Raw genomic sequence first — 16,563 nt, 5'->3', positions numbered from 1 at the left:
TTATTTACATGTTGCAAAACTAAGCTTGATTTTTCGTTTGTCGTTGTTGCTAATCCCCAGGAAGAAGGTCAATACGTCGCGGCGAGTCTCATCACCAAATAATCCCCACTGTTGATGCCTTCGTATTTCTTGCCCGTCTTCTCCCACGTGCCGGGCAAGGCCTCGATGTGTTTGTCGAAATTGGGATTGCAGAAATAAGCAATGCTATACCGGGCGGGGACCATTGCGTCCTCGTCGTCCTCTTCGCCGTCTTGTGTAGTCGTCTCCTTCGGAGGAGGTTGGATGACTCTATGGTTTGTGCTCTTGATGGTGTCGTTGCTCCACCGGGACAACAGGTCACCCGCGTTTACCACGATGGTACCCGGGATGGGCGTCGCGCGCACCCACGTGCCCCGGGGAGACTTGACCTCCAGACCACCGATGTCGTCCTGGAACAGCAGGGTGATGGAACCGTAGTCGGAGTGCTCGCCGGCGCGAACCTGGTTGGGGTTCCGCCTCCAGATGCTCTTCTTGACGGACGGGTAGTGCAGGAGGCGGAGAGTGTTGTCGCCGGCGTCGGTATAACCGTCGAAGAAACCTTCGTCGTAACCCATGCCGAGAGCGATGGCGCGCATGACTTGGATGTGCAAGTTTTTGAGCCGCAAGGAAAACCCTTGCATGTCATTCGTGAATTTCTGGCCTTCATCGTCACCGAATCGAGATGGCCACTGGTTGGGAAAACCCGGCACTCCCTCACGCCCGATCTCGATCGACTCTTTCAGGTCCGGGTTCGACGCTCGTAGCCGGGCAATCTCTTCAGGATCGGCGGATTGAGTCACCTTTTCACGACCCCAGGCCACGTAGCCCCTGTTGGAGTCCGGTGTGGTCCATTGCAACTCGTCCTTTTGTGACTGTGGCCTCTGGAAGAATCTGGCCGACTCGTCAAACGCCCGTGAGATGTCGTCGGGGGAAATGCCGTGGTGGTGTAGGTACAAAAACCCGGAAGATTGGAAGGCTTGGACAATCTGGTCCGCCACTTGTTTTTTGCTCGTCGGGTCGCCATTCAGGAAAGCCCCGAAATCAATCAACTAAAAGCTCGCACACAAGTGAAATGTTAGAATCTTCTGTGTAGATCGTCCTGTCTTTGATATATATTCGCTTGTCGATCGACTCGAGAGAAACAGAAATCTTACCGGCATAACCAGATCATCTTGCTCCACGCCCTTTTGAACCGTGGTCCCTAGTGATCCCATACTTGTTTGCTTGGGGAAAGGAGGCTGAAGTGGACCAGGGAGTTTAGTTGATTATCTTCTAGGCTGGAATCGGCAGCTTTGCGATCGAATGGTAGTATTAGTACCGGCCGTACTCCTGAAACCCCCCCTTTGTTTTGATGAGAGCGGTTGGCTTAGTGAGACTTCGCGCTTATCTGTACCTTGGAATGGGATGACCTGGGGTAATTTGATCCGGCTTGTACCCAAGTACAGACAGAGTATATGGAGTAGATGATCGCAAGACCAGATTTCCCGTCCTTCAAATCGTAGTTGTACAACCTTCAAAAGATGAAAAGGAAAAATGCTAAAAAAGAATATCATACGAGCAGAAACCCGATTATGAAGGGGTCTGATCTACCCAAGAAAATGATAAAAGATTTACTTGATTGGATGAGTATTTGATACTACGGTGGTTCGTTCGATAAGAGCTCGGCTGATAACGACAACCAAGTAGCCAGACCGAGGGTCGCGGAGGAGTCCGTTCATTACTGCAACACAGCAACATTTTAGAGCAACCTTTGTAACACCAAATGACCAAAGGTGCTCTGAGATTCTCAAGTAAAACAAAATCCTGAACGTTTGCTCCTGATCCTAAGTTATACAAGCTACAGATCCATTGACAACATGTCGTCCTCTTCCTCTTTCCCGGTGGTGGACATTCACGTGAGTCGAAATCCAACCCCCCTCTACGAGTATCGAGGCGAGACGGTCAAGACGAAGATTTCCCTTTGAAGAATATGTCCATGCCTATACAACACCGACCTCGTCGTCGCTGCTCGCTTACAAGCGAGTAGTATGATGGCCTTGGTAACATGTTGTTGACTTTGCCGACAGACTCACATGTACCCGCCTTCGTACATCAAATTGTTGTCGTCACGCACAACGGTCCCGTACATTCATCTACCGTCCGAACCTGGTGCTGACCCGAGACTTATCATCCTCGCTTCTGATGATGACCTTTCACGGCCCAAGTCATCGCGCGGCCGGCCGGTCGACAGCACGTATTCCTCCTTCGACTCGAAGCGGCACTTTATGACCACGCACGGAATCACATGCAGCGTCATCAGCCTCGCCAACCCGTGGCTGGACTTTCTGGACCCATCTTCCGCACTCTCCACGGCCCAAGAGATCAACGACGACCTCGAGAAGGCGTGCGCCGAGAATAACAACTCTTCGGCGGCCCACAAAGGCGTGAAGCTCTACGCTTTTGGCTGTCTCCCGTTGTCCGCGCCGGCAAAGGACATTGTGTCTGAGATCCGGCGTCTCAAGACCCTCCCGCACGTCAAGGGCGTCATCATGGGCACGACTGGCTTGGGAAACGGCCTGGACGATCCCGCCTTGGACGATGTCTACGCGGCACTCGCCAGCACGTCGACGCTGGTATTTTTGCATCCGCACTACGGCTTACCCGACTCTGCTTTCGGCGGACCCGACGTGATCGCACGCTCCGGGCATGTCCTCCCTCTCGCCCTGGGATTTCCTCTCGAGACCACGATCGCCGTGTCGAGAATGTACCTCTCCGGCGTGTTCGACCGTCACCCTAAGCTCGAGTTCCTGCTTGCGCATTCTGGGGGCACGTTGCCGTTCCTGGCAGGCCGGATCGAATCGTGCGTCGCGCACGAGCGGGAGTTCATCGCGAATGGGGGCCACAAGCAAGGACCGCAGCGGTCAATTTGGGACGTCCTGCATTCCAATATCTTCCTCGACGCGGTGATATATGGACAACCGGGGCTTAAGGCCGCGATTGAGGCGGCCGGAAGTGTGGATCGAGTCATGTTCGGTACGGATCATCCTTTCTTTCCACCGTTGGGGGATGAAAAGGATAGCAAGTGGCTGAGCGTAGAGAGTAACAAGGCCGCGATTGACGGGTGCTTGCCTCAAGACCAGGATGCTAGAAGGAAGATCTTGGGTGGAAACGCAGTGAGAGTACTCGGACTAGATTTATGACATGTAGAAGCCGCCGGACAGTATCGTAGGGCTACGCGGGTACTGCAAATCGCTGTCTACCTACCTCAGTAAGTAGGTAAGGCAGGTATCGGTATGTACCTGTATGGTCACGAATACGAGCCAAGTCGTGTCGACCAATGAGAGCGGGTGATGTCATTGTTTACTTCTAACCCCAAACTGCAACTTTTTATCTCGCTTCAGGGCTCGCCAGGCCAAGTCAGTACGTGGACTACTCCATAATTGCGTCCGAGACTTCATATTTCTCGCTGGTCTCCGTTTGGATGTACATCTCGTTACAGATTCGATATCGTGCTGCTATAGACGAGTGTTTTCAACTTTTGAATCAAGCTGTTGACATGGCGCCGCCAGGTCCGGGACGTGCTACCAACATCAGGCCGCAGACACCCACCCGTTCTACAGCCTCAAGTCCTTCTCTCAGATCGAAGACACCAGTCAGTGTCCCTGCGACACCTGCTAGTAGCAACATGAACCCAGGCGGAAATGTGAAGGTCGTGGTCAGAGTTAGAGGATTTCTGCCTCGCGGTGAGTCGCAGCAGGTTACAAGAGCGAAAACATTGATACTGATCCACGCCTAGAAATCGACAGAGGCGCTCAATGTCTAATCGAGATGAACCCAACCACTCAATCAACAAAGCTCCTCGTACCTCCTTCGACCGACCCTGCAAACGCCCGCGCCCAGACTCGAAAAATCCTCGAAGAGAAAAACTTTACTTTCGATCGATCATTCTGGTCTCACAACACCAGTGACAACCACTATGCTACGCAAGAGGATGTATACAATTCTCTGGGAGAAGAGTTTCTTGACCACAATTTCGAAGGCTATCACACTTGTATCTTCGCCTACGGTCAGACTGGGTCGGGAAAGAGTTACACCATGATGGGTACTCCAGATCAGCCAGGCTTGATTCCACGAACCTGTGAGGACATGTTTGAGCGGATAGAGTCCAACGAAAGTCCCCATATTAGCTACAGCGTGCGTGTGTCGTATTTCGAGGTGTACAACGAACATGTTAGAGATCTTTTCCAGCCTCGAACTGATCCACCTCAATACCTCAAGATCCGAGAGTCACCCACCGAGGGACCCTACGTCAAAGACTTGACAGAACTTCAGGTGAAAAACTACACTGAGATCCTGAAATACATGCGGATGGGGGATAGTTCGAGGACAACTGCATCGACCAAGATGAACGATACCTCGTCACGATCCCATGCCGTCTTCACAATCATGCTCAAACAGATCCACCACGACTACCACAATGACGAAACCACTGAGCGATTGGCACGTATTCGTCTAGTTGATCTGGCGGGATCGGAACGTGCAAAGGCCACAGAAGCGACAGGACAGCGGCTACGAGAAGGTGGGAATATCAACAAATCGCTGACAACGCTTGGGAGGGTTATTGCTGCACTGGCTGATCCCAAACATGCTCGAATGCACAACAACAAGAGGACCAATCGTGACGTTGTGCCTTACCGCGATTCGATCTTGACGTGGCTATTGAAGGATTCACTGGGCGGCAACTCCAAAACCGCCATGATTGCATGCATTGCGCCGTCCGATTACGACGAGACTCTATCAACCCTACGATATGCTGACCAGGCGAAGCATATCCGTACCAAGGCCATTGTCAACCAGGACCATGTTTCGTCGGCTGAGAAAGACGCCCAGATTTCCGAGATGCAAGAGACAATTCGTACTCTCCGTTGGACACTCAGTCAGCAACAGCAGAATGGTAGTACCTCTGTGATGAAGGCGGTGCAGGAAAGCGCAGATGCCCAGTCGGAGAAAATCCGTGAGCTCACCAGCAAATACGAGAACATGCTACAAATCATGGAAGAAAAGGTGGCCATCTCGGAATCCAAAGTTCGTCAACTTGAGGAGGAGAAGGAAGCCATGAGTATCCATCTCTCGCTTGTGCTCGACGAGCTGAGGAACCCAATAGTCATCAACAAGGAAACCGAGTCTGCAGGCGAGAGGTCTAGAGTCCCTACGCCCGACATGATATATGAAGACGACACCGCGTCCAGTGACGAGATCGACACCGAGTCAGATTGGGAGGATGAGAGGGCTGAGATTGAGGCGGATGCCCACGCGCTCCTTGCACAACTGGCCAACTTCAAAAAGAAGCTTGCTTCTGATATGGAAGACTTCGGTATCGCGGCGTAAGCGATGCTGGGACTTTGGGAATTGAGAAGTAACATGACGATTATGAGAGGGCAATAGGCTAGCGAGGCGTTTTGGTGTCTCTGATATCTGATAGTTGGGTTTAAGGATATTCCTTGTATTATTGATGCTTGGACAAAAAGTTGTTGTATATTCCTTACGAGTACTCCGTACCTAGAACTTGTGCTCGGTGGTGTTGCTATTTCAGGGGCTATGGCAACGTGGAAGTGGTCTAACCAGAAGGGGAATAGCGTATGTTATTGCCTGCGCCGCAATGGTGAGACACCAAAAGATCTTTAATTCCCTGTTAGAAGAGCCTCGTTCCCTCACCAACAACCACCCATATCGCACATCCACACCACTCTTTCGACTCTTTCTTGCACCCGACAACACTCGTTATTCCTCAGTCATCTCATCTTCGCATACAGGGTATCGCCATTCTTTCCAAAGCACGCCAATTTCACTTATTCCTTCTGCCCACCTCGAACCCTACCACGTCCCTAGATTTCCAAAGACTTTGGCCTCTTGTCATAACACTCTCTCGCCTTTCAGACGTTTCACCTACGCTCACTTGTCCTTCTCGAATCATCCTCGCTTTTCATACATCCTTGCCGGCCTCATCTCCCTCATTCTCCCCTTCGAGGTCGCATCAAGGAGAGGCAGCCCACCATGGGCTTTGGCTCTTTCGACACAGTGTGCGAGCAATCGGCTCTGCCACTGTGCTACCTTCTCGGAACACCCACCGACTTCACGGCCGCCCACAACCCGGCGTTATTACCGGAATGCAGTGCTCGATCAATAGAACTCGCAAACACCATCATCTTTCAGGCTGCCACCGACTTTGCGCACATAGCCGCCCTAGCCATGACTGCCATCATGATCTTCCACGTTCGCTCGAAATTCACCGCTGTGGGCCGGAAAGAAATTCTGACTTTTTTCTACATCTACAGTCTGTTGACCGTCGTCAGTTTGGTCCTGGACGCGGGGGTGATTGAAGCAACGAATCAAAGTGCATACCCCTGGTTTGTGGCGGTACAGAACGGCCTCGCCAGTGCGCTCTGCACGAGTCTTTTGATCAATGGATTCGTCGGGTTTCAACTGTACGAAGACGGAACTACACTGTCAGTCTGGCTATTGCGACTCGGCAGCCTGGTCATGTTCATCATCAGCTTTGCGGTCAGCCTGCTTACGTTCAAGGGATGGGCCGGTCTGTCACCAACAAACACCACCGGCCTGTTCATCGTTTTGTACATCGTCAATGCCATTTGTCTGGCGGTCTATTTCGTCATGCAAGTCATCCTGGTCGCAAACACCTTGCAGGACAGGTGGCCGTTGGGGGATTTAGCTTTTGGCGCTTTTTTCTTCATCATTGGACAGGTCATTCTGTATGTATTCGCCAAGCAGATCTGCGAAGGAGTTAGTCACTATCTTGACGGACTGTTCTTTGCGACTGTCTGCAACTTGTTGGGCGTCATGATGGTCTACAAGGTTAGTAGGATTTTTTGGATGGTCTGGGTTTTGTGGATTTTCCTCGCTAACAACTTCAAATAGTACTGGGACAGCATCACCAAAGAAGATCTCGAGTTCAGTGTCGGCACCAAGCAAGGTCATTGGGATGTCAAGGAAGGATTACTTGAGCCCAGTGCCAGCGAAGACTTCCGGACGAGCGTCTACGGGTTTGGTCGAGAAAGTGTCTACGATTCGCCGAGCATGGAGTATCCGCCTCAAAACCCACAACAATTTCCTTCGAATCGAAACTCGGGATATGGAAATATGATTGAAGCTAGACACAGTTATGGTGATATTAGGAAACAATTGGGGAATTATGAGGATTATGACGCGATGAAAGCTCGGGATAGGGAATATGCTTATTAGACGCCCAACGTCAGAGCAGCCTGCACTGGACGGAATGTACCAGAGGGAAATGTTTCCTTTGGGCGACGCTTCAAGAAAATCCGCCTGGTGAGAGTGTGTATCAACATCATGGATTACGCAGATGGAGTCGGTCGATGATTTTGGGCGGAATGGAAATTGGGCATGATGGCTTTTTAAAGAGTGAACAATGTGGGAACTTTATGTTTTCAACACAATTGTCGACAATGCATATCAAAAGGAAGGGCATGTTTTGATTTTTTGATTTTTGTGGTTTTTTTAGCGAAGCATACATAGCATTAGTAGAGGAAACCGAGACAGTAACGGGTATTTATACTGTAATACCTGACCTTACCCAACGGTCAGGACCTTAGTTGGTTATTATCGATACCATTTATACAAACGCTCGTTATTTTTTCACACGTAAGCCGACTTTCCCAACACGATCCCCCCTCGAGGAAGAGGGGGTTTGTTTAGGTATGTACGATGTGGAAAAGGGACATATCATTTGTGTTTGCGTTTGTGATTTTTTCGCTTCGGTCCAACAACTACCTGGGGGGCTCCTTTACGGAGTACTTTTACAAACGTCCCCCCTTCTTCAAAGGGGGGACCAGAACGAAATAACAACCTTGGACCAAAGGCGTAGTTGTGCGTCAACTCCAGGTAAGTTGCAATACATCTCCCTCTCTCTCCCCTTCAGAACCCTTTTCTCCCCCGTGAAGAAGTTCATATTCTCGACCGAATGGTACCGGTTGCTTACTACCTAAGTAGTCTTGGGCTCAGTCGGTGATGGTGATCGAACTCGAAAGTCAAACCGATCACCGCGGTCAAGGTAGACGACTTTCTCGTCCAATCCAGCCTTTGTGATTTCGGCCTTGAAATCATCGAGGGGGGACAGAAAGACGTCATAGTCACTATCAAGTAATTGTCAGAAAAGAAGCGAAAAAAAAGGGTGAGCGCGTGAGTGAGTGAGTGACAGTGAGTAAAAAAGTATTTGCTCCGCTTTGCCCAGAAGGGGACCTGAACAACTTACTCATAATGTATGGGTATCGTCAAGTCCGGTTGGATCAACTTGACGAGTTGAATGCCTTGTTTGGCGTCCATGGTGACCATGATCAAAGGCAGGTGAGGGCCCGGAAGGGTGGTGCCTCCGAGGTGAATGAGCATCAGGTCGATGGGTTTGCCGGCGTGAGTGTAAAGTTGTGGGATCCTTTCGAGGTCACTGACGTACAAGGTGTCACCTGAGATGTAGATCCTGTAGCCACATTCGAAGGACGAAGACGACGAAGAATAACCCAATTCGAGCATCCAACCATTGGTAGGTGGGACCGCACCTAGTATGTCGTTGGCCTTGGCCAGGAGACCGTCGCCGACGTGTTTGCCGGGCATGCCCGTGACGTGGATGCGTGGCTCATGGGCAAGGGGCGGTGACGACGACGCGGCGTCAGCGGCGGCGAAATCGACAAACATGTCCTCCCACGCGTCGAGGGCGCGGACGGCCGTGAAGGACTCGCCGGGCGCCTTGGTGCTGCCGCCGAGGTGGTGACGGGCGTGGGGCGTCGTTATGATGGGCAGGTCTCGGCGGAGCGAGGCCTCGACTTCCTGGTCAAAGTGGTCGGCGTGGTAGTGCGACAGGAGCACGAGGTCGATGTTGGGCAGGTCGTGGAGGTCGACGGCGGGGTCGGTCCTGCGGGTGCCGCGCACGCCGGGGCCCAGGTGGACGTGGCCTCCCCGGTGTAAGAAATTGGGGTCCGTCATGAGGCGTAGACCCTGCCATTCGAGGATCGTGGTCGCCGTGCCGACGAAGAAGAGGCTTGCATTGTTGTTTTGGCCGGTCGAAGATTGCACCGGATGCGTCTTTGTGGATTTGGCAGGAGGGAGGTGCCCCTTGACCGCGGCAGCAGAGTCAGGGTGATCTCGCGTCGGAGGTTGCTTGCGCGAGAGGTCGATGGTGATGCTGGGTTTCGTTGTCGTTGTCATTGTCATCGCCATGACCTTGTTTGATGAATTGTCGTTGGTTCTTCACTCAAATCGCTCTTTTTTTGTTCCTCAGAAAGAAAATGTCTGGGGTAATGCGGACAAGTATATGACGGTGACATGACGACATGGACAGGGGGGAGGCCTACAACACAGTTGTCCAGGATGTTGAAGCCTGGATGGTAATTGGTTTGCTTACCTGCCAGATCGAGGTCAGAATACCTGCCTGAAAGGGATATAGAACTTCCTTAATCCCAGAGTGTCACGGAAGTTGTCCATTCTAAAACCTCAGTATAACCACCATGGCCAGCGGATCTGAGATCTGAGATCTGATATTTGCAAGATGAAGAGAGCTTGTCCTCGCGAATATGCATGCAGATGAAAGTCAAGCTTCGCTCTCACTGTCACCGAGATGGCAAGAAGGTTCTGGAGTGTTTTAGAGTACGAAGACCTACCAACTAGGTCGACCAGAAGTAGTATGGTCTCTGGCGGTAACACCAGAAACACATCGATTACAGCTCACATGCACAGTCATAATGAAATGGTTGTGACAAGTGTTGCCGTGTTCGGTATTTGCCTGTTTCGCAGATTGTGGTAAGAGGACTAACCATTAAAGTGCCACAGCTTTCGGATAGAATGCGGCAGACATGGCAGTCATGGCAGTGAGATGTCTACCCAAGACAGCCGCGCTTCTTATACTCAGTAGTGGTGGAAGCTTTGGCTCAAAAGGTCCTGCTGTGGGCTGTATTTGAGATTTCAATATCATTCGCACCGTCTGCTCTTGACAACAAATTTCAAAACATTATCAAAGGCTTTTGTTCAACGAGAATTTGCAGGCAACTTTTGCTGAATAAGGCGACTCACACCTTTTGTGTGTGAAAAGAGACCAGCATCACAAAATTTTGGGTATTTCGAAGGCATGAGGATTCAGCGTAAGGTGACGGCAACTTGGGAAACCATATGGGACCTCTCGTCTGCTGCACATTTTTTGTTTTTGACCATACCATAGAACGTACTTTCTTTGGACATGGTCTGCGACTGCAAGCTGCCCTTGCTCAAGGACAATGATGCCAAGTCGAGCATCAAGACAGGGTATGCAGTTGAATTTCTGATTGACAGGCAAAGCAAAGCTCTGCGTGATCCGTCGAGATAGGCAACGGGGACTTTTGCTCGTAGTTGGTGGGGACCTGGTGACATGGGCAGTCTGTTCGCTAGCCTGGACGACATGGTCGAGCCGAGTTGCCACTTGATCCAGCGACGAGATGCATTCGTGGTGTATTCGTGCATACAGCATACATGGACGGGTCACGGACCATGGGAAGGATTTGTTGTCGGGAGTGTCGAAAATTTCGAATGTGCAGCCAACCCATTCCGTGCCCTCACATCTTGCTCGCGTAGACATCGTTGCAAAGAATCCACTAGCTTGAGACCATTAGATGACCAAACGCCATTTTTCATCCGAGTGATTCCGGACGAGGGTTACGACATAATGAAGTCTACTAGCGGTCTCCAGCGTCTCTGGTGTCGGATAGCAAGTTGGATATTGTAGGACTGTGTGCCATGCGGGGCAGCCAAAGATGTATTCATGTCGAACCCCAGGTGCCGTGTTCCAGAGTTGGTATGGTTTAGCACGAGGTCGCACGTGGTGGACTGCAGGAATGAACGATCGAATTCCGAAACCACTCCGGTGTTGTCGAATGTTAGTTTGATGATATCTCGACGAGCTTCCCACTCCGTCCAGCGACAAGAAATGCGTGACCTTTCAGTGTTTTGGGGCGGCGTCAACCGGTGTGGAAGATTGTTTCAGACAGCAATGGTGTGATAGTCACTGTCAAGAGTCACAGTCGATCTCTGTGGAAACCTCTGCTTACGATCAACATCAGTATCTCATAGTGCTTGGCAAAAGTTCATAAACATCGAGGCAAAGTCCAAAAAGTGGTTCGCTTTTGGAGTCTTCCAGGAGACCAGCTCGGCGTTGCTGAGAGATGGCATCGAGATACTCCGTACAAGGCAGTAAAATCGGGCCATTGAACCGATGTGAGGGGCCCGACTCGCACATAGTCGTATGTACTGTATCTGTTCGAGTAAAGGGAAAGGGCTCGCACGCACCACCCTCTCTGTCCTCGCTAGAACCAGTACGAGTCTAGCCAACTGGACCCTCAGATTGGAAAGAATGTGGCCACCCCAAAAATTGGTACTTCAGGTGTCAAGGCCCGATGTTTCTGCGCTTAGGTTGGGAACACTAGGCACTCTATTGGCTCGTCACAAATGTTCTCGCTTGTGTCAAAACGACTAGAGCCACAGAGACCCCCATCATCGATGTAGTCGATATGAATTCCAAAAGACGAAGATGGATGCTGACCCAGTTGGAATAACGAGGCTTGTCGTTTGGATCGAATCTTTTACGTCTTGTGACACTGGCCTTACCGTACCGTGTACAGGCTGAACATTGACACAATACGAGTAATGGGCTGAGAGAGGGCCGTCGGGGATATCAAGCAATCCGCCCGCCTATAAATATGTCGTAAAGCAGCTCGAGATCTAGCCCACAGCGGTTCCACGTACTCGTACTCGTAAATAACCTATTCCTGAATGGTGACGTGCTCAACAGCGGCCAAGAGATACAATACATCAGCTAGCTCGTGCTCCCGAACCCAACAGATCGAGATGTATTGTAGATCAAAAGACAAGTCATTTGGCGGAAATACGAAGTACGAACTCATACAATGACACGAAACATCCTTCCAGGTGCAAATTCCCGCATGGAAAGCGGTACTTCGGCCATCTCTAGGTAGGTAAGCAGAACAACTCCCAAAACTATGACCCATCAAGCGGCGGAAAAGCAAGACATCGAAGTCACCACACCAAAGGACGGAGTCACTTAAGTCGTTAGATGCAATCCAAGAGACTGAGTGTGGCGAGCAGCAACAATGTGGTGCTGAAAAATTAGAGGATTACAGGACCGCGATACTGTCGGAAAAAGGCGTGCTGATCGCGAGCGCAAGCCTTAGAAATCATGTTACAATGTTGAAGATCGCATCGGTGATTCTCCCCTGACCATTAGCTTCTGATCCCCTTGTAGACGAGGTTCACGCGTAGAGTCTATCGGCCACCTCTGCAAACGTAAGAGTGCTCGAAAAGTATGATATCGCTTCAGTTTTCGTGGCAGCTGCGTATGGAACTTTTCCGCAATTCGACATTCTGATCATCCTGACCGGATGCCGATGTCTGTTAGATGACTGACGGAGGCGAAGCAGTTTAGCATAGAGTTGATCATCACACGCTGCCATGATATTGGATGCGTGTCGACGTTACAGGCCTGTTCATTACCATTTCGTCCGTAGGAAGATTTGAAGTCGTCATTCACAGAGGCAGGGGCAGAGTCTGGACGCAGTTGACCGTGTCAAACGTACGGGCCAAACAAGGATATCAACAAATCAAAAGCAACGAGCAAGGTAACGCACTAGGGGGCGATGCGGTCTCCAAGGCCAAACGGTGCAACAAGGCGCCAGGAAGCAACATTTTGAGGAGGATAGAAGAAGGCGACTCTAGTGTTGTAATTGGTTATCCCATTGCGATTCTGGAGGCCAAAGTTGACCGGTCGTTCTCGAATTCTCTTTTTTCAGATTGGAAGGTGTTAGTGATACGCAGGAGAGTCCCGTACTTGTACGAGTTAAGCCAGGATATGCACGGAGAATCCATCATTGCTGGTGTTGCCGAGACAGCATCAGCTCCAGACCGGCTGTAACTTGGACGCTCGGAAGCCGTATATCATTTGGTGGTGTCAGTGAAAGTGGTGAATGCTCCAGAGGCAAATTTGTTGTGTGTAGTACTCGTACTCCTGAGTGGACGGTTGTAATAATACTGTAAGTGCCATCAAGTGGTGTCGCAGCGCGGGTCAAAATGCAAGCCAAGGGGAGGTGTAAGCGAAGCCGGACAGGCTCTAAAAGTCAGTCAAGTGTCGATATGAGACCGGAGAGGATGATCTAGGACAGGATCCATTCATCCTTGACTACCTTAGCACCTAGTAGATCACTGTCTGCCTCATCATCACTCTGTGCTCATCACGCTGCCGGGGTCCATCTTGGGTCGCATGCCGGGCAAAGTCCTTGCTACTCCACGGGCCTCGATGATCCGAGTACGACTTCTCGAAGGACGAAGATTTGCGTCCGTACAAGTAGCCGTACGGTCGACTACTGCATGGCCATCATGATCACGAAACGAGGCTTAGCCCGAAAAGGCTGGTGGTTGACAGTGGTATGCTGCTCTATTACTCCGGACCGCTTGTTTTACAAGTTCATGCTCAAACTCTCGCCTGTCGTCGATGAATTTGCCCCTTTGATTCGACGCGCGCGCGAACAAGTCGTGTTAGAACTCAGAAGGCTCATTTCGGTGAGGCCTGTAGGATGATGCATGGATGGCTAGCCGGATGACCCATCGGAACTCCCAACAGTCACACAATTTTGGTATGATTCGCAAGTGCCACGGAGGAGGCTACGGATCCTCGTTATCTCAATCACTCCCTCGGCGACACGACACCCTCGTCCAATTCTCGCAGTATGATTTCAATTACATGCTGGCACTTCCCGAACAAGGATTATTCCGCATTAATGGAATGCCGACGTGTCAACCCTGTTCTGTGCACAACACGCGTTCAAGGCGCAGACGGGCGGTGGATGCATGCGAAACAATGTCTTTCGATCAGTGGTTGCTTATTACGCCACACGAATATTTTTTTCCTGCCTGCAAGCTTATGGTGTTTCGTTTCTTTTTCTTTTTCGGCTTGCCCCTTCATAGCTGTCCACTATTCATGATTATGATCACACCAAAGCTAAAACTTGACCCTCAGACTATTGTATCTCCTCATCTCTACGGATTCAGCAACCCGCCATTGCGTGCACGGATGGTAGAATTCAATACTCCGTACCCATCGCCTCCTTGATGGCTACTACATAAGTAGGTATTATTTATTGCCAACATATCCGGTAAACCTTTAGGTCCTCGGAAGCAGCTGACACCTTCGAATTGGACGTACTCGTCCCTCACTCGCCGCCACATACGAGTTGCAAGTGTAGACCCGGGTTCGCAAGGGATGACAGACGGCAACTATGCATCCTTTCCTGGAGTGGTGAATCTCGGTTGCCGTCCAGATCCTTGAGCCAGAGAAAGATCCACGGACCTTTCACATATGGTCATACCATACGGTCACTCAGGAGCCTGTAACATGATCGCGCTGGTCTCTACCATGTCAACTGGTCTGTTGACTTGTTTCTCATCCAGGCGCCCGCCTTTTCGCCTTGCCTTCCTCCACTGCAAATGCTCGCACCTGTTCGGGCTATTAGCTAGTCCATTAGCCAGAAATAACCACCACCCGGTGACAGCAGTGCATGGTTTTATTGTTTGACTCCTTACCATGAACACAATATTAAGGATTTCTCAGCTGACACCTGACTGGGCCTCCGTACGCCTTGGCTGTAGTGACACTGTGACTGACTGACTAACCCATTGCAGGTTGGACGATACCAAGCGACTGGGTTGCTTGGGCTTCATTCCCACCAATGTTGCGATCGGCTGGATAAGTCCTGGCCAAAGCACCAGTTCGTTGTCCGTACAATACGCAGTAGGCAGTGTATTAATCTTGTACAAAAGTGTACTGCATACTCTGTAGCAACGTACTGTATTTCACCGATGGCAAGAGACGAGTCTCCACTGAGTAGGCTTTTGGTCTGGAAATAATGTCTCTCACCATCCACTGTCAAAAGAGATTTTGGTGGCTGCAGTGGGAGTGGTTTTAGGTATGATCGGCCTGTTTGCAGATACTTGCGTTTTCTTGCCTGGACTCCCGGAGTCTGAGACCAGCAGGTCAAGGGCGAAAGTGCCGGGAGTGGTTAGGCCTTCTCTGGGCAATTTTGTGCTCTGCAATTACCTCAGGCGGCAGTCCACCGCCTAAAAGTTCCACTGGGCGGCGCATGTCACCGCCCACCACACCCTGCGCCGCGCACGCCCAGCTGAGAGGGTGCGAGGGTGCGAAGTGGCCTCTCCAATCCAATCGCGCTTCCGGCTTATCCCTTCCAGCCTGCTCCGTACTCCGTCCTCGTACTGAGCCCACACACAGCCAGGCAAGGACGAAAATATGATGAGTGTCGACTAGCAAGGTTGGATGACGGACGCTCCAATCCTGTGCTGTGCCACGGTCCCCCGGCATCGACGGCGTTACTCATGCGGTTACAGGCTAGAGACTACTGTACAGGCCCTCTTAACATTTCCTTGCCAGTCCGGCGGCTGATCAAGGTCGCTGTGTCCCGGCTTTTTGCATTGGGGGCATCCTGCCTGGCAAGAATGTGGCAGCTCATTACCCTGTCATCCACTTCGGAGCGTACGCAGGAGGCAACAGTCCAACCAAGACCGTCTAGCTGCAACCTCCTGACTGACTGACTTACGACCCCTCGACCAGGCTCTGCATGCATCGCAGCTCGCCATTCTGTGACCTGCCCAGGTTGCCCTCTCTAGAACCGACCGTGCGTTGCTCAAGTCACCCATCAGGCCTTAGCGCTGTAGTAGACTTCCATTCAAAAATGTCCGGCTGAGGAGGAAAGTTTTGTTGGCGCAGGTGCAGATGACTGACACTATCCACTGTAATTATTGCATCGTCTCACACTCCTTCAGACGCTCGTACCGGGTACGCAATGATATGCGCGTGCCCTTGTTGGAAGAGATTGAGAATGCGCCCTCTAGTCGTGACCCAGTCCTCGTCTGATACTTGACGCTAGTTCCGTTGGCAGCTTGCACACACGCTCACCAGTCAATCTAGCCGGCGACCCAGCAACCATGACATAGGTACAGAGGAGACTGGCATTCATTGCGTTGCTGTTGGCGCCGGAGTAATTGCAGGAATTTGTTTGCCCTGTGACGAGAACGTTGCTATCAGTTGGTGCGTAGTGGTGTAGGGAATTGCTCTGCATGCAGACCTCGGCTCCTTGGGCTTCTGCGTTGGCTTTGGGCCGGGGGAACGAACGGCGAGAGGCGCTGGGCCTAAAGCGACGGCATTTGAGGCGTGGTCCTCAGCCTCTGAATCCTCCACTCATGGCCGACATGATCCCTGAAAGGCATTCTCCGTAGCCGCAACAAAAAAAGTCTGCCCCCTTCCTTCTTCCAAGCGTCATGGGTCCAAGTCAAGTCAATCGAGCGAAGACGAGGTCGCACTAGGATTCTCCCAGGCTCCCCAGGCTCCTGACCCATTAGCCACCCAGCTGCTGCTCACTAGGCCCCAAAGTCCCGAACGAAGCTAAACAGCGTCCAGCTTTTTTGATACCATATTCGAGCTAAAAAAAA

The 16,563-nt window shown here is 51.2% G+C and overlaps 6 protein-coding genes across 6 annotated transcripts; 3 read left to right on the top strand and 3 right to left on the bottom strand.

The window, feature by feature from the left end:
- Positions 1 to 24: 24 nt before the first annotated feature.
- PV06_07443 (uncharacterized protein) lies at positions 25 to 1,588 on the bottom strand. The gene is made up of 2 exons (XM_016408691.1): positions 1,173 to 1,588; positions 25 to 1,067 (listed from the first exon to the last, which is right to left on the bottom strand). The coding sequence occupies exons 1-2, from the start codon at positions 1,230 to 1,232 to the stop codon at positions 69 to 71; spliced, it is 1,059 nt and encodes a 352-aa protein (XP_016260445.1). The 5' UTR covers positions 1,233 to 1,588; the 3' UTR covers positions 25 to 68.
- A 502-nt stretch (positions 1,589 to 2,090) lies between these two features.
- On the top strand, positions 2,091 to 3,197 carry PV06_07442 (uncharacterized protein; the record flags this gene model as incomplete). The annotated part of the gene is made up of 1 exon (XM_016408690.1): positions 2,091 to 3,197. The coding sequence occupies one exon, from the start codon at positions 2,091 to 2,093 to the stop codon at positions 3,195 to 3,197; it is 1,107 nt and encodes a 368-aa protein (XP_016260444.1).
- A 320-nt stretch (positions 3,198 to 3,517) lies between these two features.
- Positions 3,518 to 5,385, top strand: PV06_07441 (uncharacterized protein; the record flags this gene model as incomplete). The annotated part of the gene is made up of 2 exons (XM_016408689.1): positions 3,518 to 3,740; positions 3,794 to 5,385. The coding sequence occupies exons 1-2, from the start codon at positions 3,554 to 3,556 to the stop codon at positions 5,383 to 5,385; spliced, it is 1,779 nt and encodes a 592-aa protein (XP_016260443.1). The 5' UTR covers positions 3,518 to 3,553.
- Positions 5,386 to 5,712: 327 nt separating this feature from the next.
- Positions 5,713 to 7,658, top strand: PV06_07440 (chitin synthase export chaperone). Its single transcript, XM_016408688.1, has 2 exons — positions 5,713 to 6,870; positions 6,934 to 7,658. The coding sequence occupies exons 1-2, from the start codon at positions 6,052 to 6,054 to the stop codon at positions 7,255 to 7,257; spliced, it is 1,143 nt and encodes a 380-aa protein (XP_016260442.1). The 5' UTR covers positions 5,713 to 6,051; the 3' UTR covers positions 7,258 to 7,658.
- An 83-nt stretch (positions 7,659 to 7,741) lies between these two features.
- Positions 7,742 to 9,234, bottom strand: PV06_07439 (uncharacterized protein; the record flags this gene model as incomplete). Its single annotated transcript, XM_016408687.1, has 2 exons — positions 7,742 to 8,168; positions 8,288 to 9,234. 2 exons carry the CDS (start codon positions 9,232 to 9,234, stop codon positions 8,018 to 8,020), a joined length of 1,098 nt encoding a protein of 365 aa, XP_016260441.1. The 3' UTR covers positions 7,742 to 8,017.
- Positions 9,235 to 10,123: 889 nt separating this feature from the next.
- On the bottom strand, positions 10,124 to 10,633 carry PV06_07438 (uncharacterized protein; the record flags this gene model as incomplete). Its single annotated transcript, XM_016408686.1, has 1 exon — positions 10,124 to 10,633. The coding sequence occupies one exon, from the start codon at positions 10,631 to 10,633 to the stop codon at positions 10,124 to 10,126; it is 510 nt and encodes a 169-aa protein (XP_016260440.1).
- Between the last annotated feature and the right edge of the window lie 5,930 nt (positions 10,634 to 16,563).

The sequence above is a fragment of the Exophiala oligosperma genome (assembly GCF_000835515.1).
Source record: "Exophiala oligosperma strain CBS 72588 unplaced genomic scaffold supercont1.7, whole genome shotgun sequence".
Classification (NCBI taxonomy): domain Eukaryota; kingdom Fungi; phylum Ascomycota; class Eurotiomycetes; order Chaetothyriales; family Herpotrichiellaceae; genus Exophiala; species Exophiala oligosperma.
The sequence above is the reverse complement of the archived record's forward strand: the minus strand, read 5'-3'. Positions and strand labels throughout refer to the sequence as shown.

Coding starts and splice junctions, on each gene's coding strand:
- PV06_07443 (XM_016408691.1), bottom strand. CDS start 1,232: ATGGGATCACTAGGGACCACGGTTCAAAAGGGCGTGGAGCAAGATGAT. Junction 1,068..1,172: donor AAGATGATCTGGTTATGCCG/GTAAGATTTCTG, acceptor GCGAGCTTTTAG/TTGATTGATTTCGGGGCTTT.
- PV06_07440 (XM_016408688.1), top strand. CDS start 6,052: ATGGGCTTTGGCTCTTTCGACACAGTGTGCGAGCAATCGGCTCTGCCA. Junction 6,871..6,933: donor GCGTCATGATGGTCTACAAG/GTTAGTAGGATT, acceptor AACTTCAAATAG/TACTGGGACAGCATCACCAA.